This window comes from Capsicum annuum, chromosome 11, assembly GCF_002878395.1.
Source record: "Capsicum annuum cultivar UCD-10X-F1 chromosome 11, UCD10Xv1.1, whole genome shotgun sequence".
Taxonomy (NCBI): Eukaryota; Viridiplantae; Streptophyta; class Magnoliopsida; order Solanales; family Solanaceae; genus Capsicum; species Capsicum annuum.
In genome coordinates, this window is record NC_061121.1 from 10,875,871 (window position 1) to 10,882,435 (window position 6,565).

Sequence of the window (6,565 nt, forward strand, 5' to 3'; positions counted from 1 at the left end):
GTCCAGTTCATACTAGGTGGATGTATCCATTCAAATGATAAGCATTTGCAACATATTTAAATTCATACATATCTTTTTAAAATATAGTAAAAATCTAACCTTAACATTATACAGAGTAATTGAAAAATTAAAAAGGGGTCCCAAAAACAAACATAGGGTGGAAGGCTCTATAGTCGAGGCATATCTTGCAAGAGAAACTTCTCAATTTTGTTTATACTACTTTAGTGATGAAGTTGCTTGTTCAAGAAACCGACTGAATCATCATAAGGATAACGTCAATAAGCCTCATTTACAACTGATATCAATTTTCAATCAATCTCGTTATAAGGATAAAAATACCATACCTCGCCGGCTCACTCCTACGAAGCGCAAGTCAGTAACTCTGTATGTCATGCTGAATTGTCCGGAAATCGAGCCCTTTCTGAAGTAAGGAGATTAAAATTTTAACATGTCTTATTTGTTTACTCATTCCCTTACAGAAGCTAATTGTGTTTCCCATGTTGGATGTTCAGTTTCTTTAAGACTCAATTCCATGAAAATCAAGTGTATGCATCCTTTGCTATGTGGTTTAAAAATGAGGTTCGTAAGTGTATTAATATTTCTACAAAGTTTAAACATTTACACATTCCTCAACTAAAATATATATATGTATAATATTTTTAGGTACACCATTCATCAAATACAGCCGCATACGATCTCTTGAGAGATATTTCTTTGGGTCCAGTTGAAGCTAATGTAATGTCCCAATACAAAGTAAATGGGTTTAACTTTTCCACCGAACAACACTCCAGAATAAGGAAAACAAACAATAGTGGTGTTTGGGTTAAGGGTAATGATAGTGTTGATTACTTTGGCATCATACACGAGATCTTAGAATTGGAGTATGTTGGTTTCCCAATAAAAAAATTGTCCTCTTTCGATGTAAGTGGTTTGATCCAAGCACAATAGGTACAAGAGTACATAGGGAGCATAACATCATTGAAGTAAAGCACAATAGGTCGTATCCTATTTACGATCCATTTGTTCTAGCGCAAAATGCTAAACAAGTGTATTATGCTCCTTATTTGTTATGCAATGACAAGTCTGATTGGTGGGATATAATTAAAACAAAGCCTATAGGCCAGGTGGAAGTTGAGAATGTGTTGGAGACTGCGTATCAAGATGAAATGCAGATTGATCACCAGCTAGTGGACGTTGAATTAGTGGACGATTTGAATGACCCAAAAAATATATTTGAAAATGTTAATATTGCGAAAGAAAAGTCTGAATAGGTAGGAGATGAGGAAACCTCCGAAGAGGGTGTATCGTTTAGTGGAGAGTCTTCAGAAGAGGAGGATTAGTTGTGTAGGTTGTATTTATTATGTATTGATGTCTTTATACTTTGTACTATATATTAACCTTTATGTTTCTTGTTTAAGATTGATATGTAATATATTGTTTAAGTTTGTTGTTTCCACTTTTTCATGATTTATATAGTAATAAAAATATTCTTGTCTATATCTCGCGTTGTATTAGAGCGATTTGAAATCTGAATTAGTAACTTGAAATTAGTTACTTGGAATATTTTCTTATATATTCATTTTGTAGGAACTAACTACTTGTTAATTTAACATAGTTTAGATGTCAGGCAGAGGTGACAAGGGTAAAGGAAAAGTTGATACTACGAAACCAAAAAAGAATAGACAACCTCCGGCTTATAGACGACCCATAGGTATTCATATATCTGAGGGTCGATTTGCTGACGCGAAAACATGACCCTCATATTCTAGGTCGTTCGAAGATTCGATACCTACTCCTACCCATGTGGGGCCACTACATGGGTCTACACCGACTCATTCTGCTCGTATGACCATGCCACTACCAACACAGTACTATCAAACGGCCGCTGGCCCCTCCAGACATCTACCATCATCAATACCCTCCTGCAACAGTTATGCAGCTTCGCACAGTGATTCTGTTGGATCTATTGGGTTGTCGGATCTTCAGCTTGGAGGCACTCCACTGGTGCTTCAGATCCGCCTATGCAGTGTATCCACCATCACTTACTAGGCAGCAAGGAGATAGAGATGATTCTTGAAGGATTTATCTTGTTCTAGTTGCGAAAGGGTAAGATTTCTAAATATAATAATGTTACTTATTTTTTCATTACTAGACTATTATGCTCTATGAAATTACTGTTTGATCTTATGTTGTAGGTTTAGGCCGGATGGTGGAGTTGGACAAAAGGCGCGAATATGAATTACTCGGCACTTCAACGGCTACTAGACCAGCTGGCAAAAGGTTCCAGAACTTAATAGGGATAGAATGTTCGAAGAATTTAAGGTAACGATTTAAATTTTCGACTACTTATTAACACTTTGTTAGAACAAAAGATTGAATATTATATTTTTATTGTAGAAGTTTTACTGGTGGGATGATGCAAATACATTTCTTATAAAGAAGAACTTTTTCATAAGATGTAGAGCCAAATTTAACAATCTCTGGGATTATGCTCGAAATAAATCGGTAAAACCTAAGTGGATTCCTGCACCCGCATGGCCACTGTATCTTCGTCATTGGAGTAGCGCAGAATACCAATTGTTAAGTGAAAAAGGAAGGAAAGCCTAGGCATCATCCAAGGGTGGCTCCCTATATACTGCGGGTGCCAAAAGTACTCTTGTTGTGAAGGAAAAAATGGTATGTAACTTTTACAGTGTTAATTGTTTGTTTCTATTTAAATTTATTTATTATTTGAACATTGATATATAATATTTTCATATGCAGAAAAAAGATAAGGGTAGGCAAATACCAACTGATGAGCTATTCGAGGAGACTCATACGGAAAAAAAAAGGACCCGATTGATGAAGGTGTCTGGGTTAAAGCTCGTGCAAAAGTTGTCCATGTAAGAAACAAATTTTGAATTATAACTACTTTAATATTTTTTTTACTTTTAGTATTAATTTTACTTTAAATATAGAACGAATATACACGTCTTGTTGCTGAGTATCGTAGTAGTTAGCCTCCTGAAAGTCAGGGTGACCCAATACCCAAGCATGTAGAGAAGGAGTTATGGACAAAAGCTATGGGTCCTGAAAATAGAGGCCATTTCTACGGATTCCACACAAAATTTTTTGGCGATAATATTAGGTGTTCGTCTGACGATGCATACTCTAGCTCTTCAGTTGATAGAGAAACCATTGAAAGACTACAAAATACGGTTTCTCAACTCACTGAAGATCTTGCTGAACAGAGAGAGAGTTAGAAGAAGATCGAGAAGGAAACAACATCAAAAATCAAGATGCTGCAGCAGCAGTTCAGATCTTTAATTCAGACTGCGGGGGTTATTCCTCCGTGTCCTGGTGATGCATTCGGGCTGCAAAAGGTCTAGGCCCCCTGGTTGATTTCAGCACGGATGATGATATGGAAGACGAGGACGAATTCGATGATGATGACTTTTAGTTTTTAAATTTTTGTATGTGTTGTATTTATTATTTAGACATTTTGTTGTTTGAAAGTATTGTTATAGTTTTTTCATACTCACTTTTGTAGGACATTTTGTACGTGTTGTCGACTTTTGAAAGTATTTACATTTAGTTTTTGGTTGTTGTTGCCGTTGTATTGATTTGATTACTACTGTGTTGAATTATTGTTGTTGCATTGTGTACTTGGTTTTTTATTTTTATTTTTTTTTAAATTTCCAAAAAAAAAACGACCACAAGTGGTAGGTTTTTCAATTTTTTTTCAGATTTTTGAATTTTTTTTTCCAGAAAACCGACCACAAGTGGTGGGTTTTATATTAAATTTAATTAATTAATTTAATAAAAAACCTACCACAAGTGGTCGATTTTTTTTTCTGAAATTATTTTTTACAATTTTAGTAAAATAATAATGAATTTTTAAAATATATATATTTTTTTAAAAAAAAAACAAGTGGTCGGTTTTTAAAAACCTACCATAACTTTACCGGCCACGAACTTTGATCGGTTTTGTGGTTGGTTGTAGGGGAAAACCGACCACTTGTGATCGATTTTTGTGGTCGGTTTTCCCCTTTTTTTAGTAGTGTCTTTCCATCAACCTCATTGTGAAATTAGTGTTTACAAATTACACTGTGTTGCAATCAAATTTAAGTATGTAAAAGACGTGATTAAAAGGAACTAAATAATACATCATTACTATGATACTTAGCATAAAATTGCTTTTCCTTAAGCAACCCCAACACAGTATGCAAGTGATGTTCATGAGTAGACCAAAATATAATCAATGAAGACAATTACAAGTGAATCCAAATATGGTTTGAATACCCCATTCATCAAACCCATAAAGGCGATTGGTGCATAGGTCAAGCCAAATAACATTACCAAGAATTCGTAATGACGAGTCCAAAAGGTAGCTTTTGGAATTTCCTCTACCTGAATCTTAAGCTGATGATAATCCGATCTTAATTAAATCAATTTTAGAGAATACTGCAACACTATACTACTGGTCGAACAATTCATCTATCCTAGACAAGGGATACTTTTTATGAACTGTCACCTTGTTCAACTATTGATAGTCTAAACATATCTGCATACTACCATCTTACTTCTTAACAAAAAGCCTAAGAGATCCCCAAAGAGAAGTGCTAGAATATACAAAACCCTTCCCTAACAACTCCAACAATCGAGATTCCTTAACTCCGTTGGTGCCTTACAATAAGATGGAATATAAATAGAGTGAGAGCTCGGGTCTAAGTCTATACAAAAGTCAATTTCACAGTCAGGTATCATTCCAGGAAGATCATCAGAAAACACCTCTAGAAATTCACATACTATTGAAACTGAAGCAATAGGAGGGACTAAAGTACTATTATCCCAAAGATGAGCTAGAAATGCCTGACACCCCCTTTTAACTGGATCTTGGGCATGAATAGCAAACTCAAATCTTAAGGGTGCAGGCTTATAAACACATTCCCACTCTAACCTTTCCATTCCAGGCATAGATATGGTGAAAGTTTTAGCATAACAATTAAGGACACAATGATTGGGAGATAAGAAACTCATCCCTAAAATAATATCAAATCCTCCATATCTAAAAGCTAAAATAAAGACTGGGAATAATAAATATTTAATGTTACAAATGTGTTAAAGTTCGGGGAGGATAAAAAATCACGTGTCTACAGTGCTCAATTAAATCTATTAAAACTTCAATTCATAGCCTTGAAACTTTTGTTCAATAATATAATTGAGTTTTTCACTCATTTCTATAGTGAAATAATTCTTCCAATCTCCAACTTCCCCTTTACGAAAGAACGCTTTGTTTTTCTCTCCAGATGACAACTTTCCATTTGTGTTCACCTCTAACTTGCTCAAATTCTCAAAGCTACACATTCTTTGTATTTCATTCACTACTCCATAATTTTCTTCTTCAATAGAAAATGGACATTCTAAGAATTCAGCCAAGCGTTTAAGTTGAATTTTGGGTTGCTCTTTAATTTTTTCATACATCAAAAAAATTACTTTGTCAGGTTTTTCTATGCTTTTCGTCCAATAATCCAATACATGATTCCAGAACGGACCATAAAGACTCACACCCTTACAAAAAAAATCAAACATTTCTTCGATGGAATTGGTATTGGTGTGATCAAGTTTTAAATTGTTTGTGAAATGCCACATAGAAATAAATGTGTCCCTAGGATTCCTACATAAGTAGATAAGTTTGGTTCTTGAATCTTGGACAGATTTTGGCAATGAAGCATAGGGCAAATGAGTTGACAAGAGTCTAGGTGAAGTGAAGGATGAAAAATTAGGGGCTCCACCATCAACATAAAGTTTTAGCTCCAAAAATGGAACAAGATCATGAGGGTTCTTGGCAAGTAAAGGGTGATTTTGTTCAAAAATAGAATATTTCATTCGATTGACCAGAGCAAATAAAAGTGCTTTTAGCCAAGTTGTTCCTGATTTTGGAGTTGTAACAAGGATGATATCACTATCGTGAGCTTGAAACTGTTGTTGGCATGCAATCACACCTTGTAGATGTCTTGGTGCTATCCAAAACCCTTGGTAATTGTAGATATGTGATGCAAGCCAACCCTTTTCTTTTGGTAGAGTTAAGAGCAATTTCTTACATTCATCACTAAGTAGATCCTCTCTTAAATACTTGGGGGGAATTTGTGGAGAAGTTTGAGATGTTGACATTGTTTTAAAGTGGATATATATAAATGGAGTGTTTGTTTTAGTTTGTAGGATGAAAGATTTAATCCTGAATGCATGTATTTATATAGAGAGCTAAATCACCAAGCATGTGATAGGCAATGATTGAGCTAGCTTGAGTCCAATCCTAGAGCTTGTCTAACATCATATTTGGTTCATTCTATCATTTCATGGTATAAAAATATAACGTGTTATAATATACACCATATTGTGAATAATCATTACATATTTTTTTTTATGAGTTTAAAGTTGAATAAGTTTTGCAAATTATATAACCTTGCAAAACAACTTCTCTTCTTCTAAAAATGGAAATCCAACTCAGTTAATTTGTATATCAATTTGAAGAGAAATCTTTTAAATCAATTCAGTTCCTTATAAAGCCCTTACTTTCGTCTCC

The 6,565-nt window shown here is 34.5% G+C and overlaps 1 protein-coding gene across 1 annotated transcript; it reads right to left on the minus strand.

Moving 5' to 3' along the window:
- Positions 1–4,704: 4,704 nt before the first annotated feature.
- LOC107847103 (cytosolic sulfotransferase 12-like) lies at positions 4,705–6,191 on the minus strand. The gene has a single exon (XM_016691344.2). It carries the CDS (start codon positions 6,151–6,153, stop codon positions 5,155–5,157), a length of 999 nt encoding a protein of 332 aa, XP_016546830.1. The 5' UTR covers positions 6,154–6,191; the 3' UTR covers positions 4,705–5,154.
- Positions 6,192–6,565: the final 374 nt, after the last annotated feature.

Excerpts from the sequence above, each read along its gene's own strand:
- LOC107847103 (XM_016691344.2), bottom strand. The coding sequence starts at position 6,153 with ATGTCAACATCTCAAACTTCTCCACAAATTCCCCCCAAGTATTTAAGA.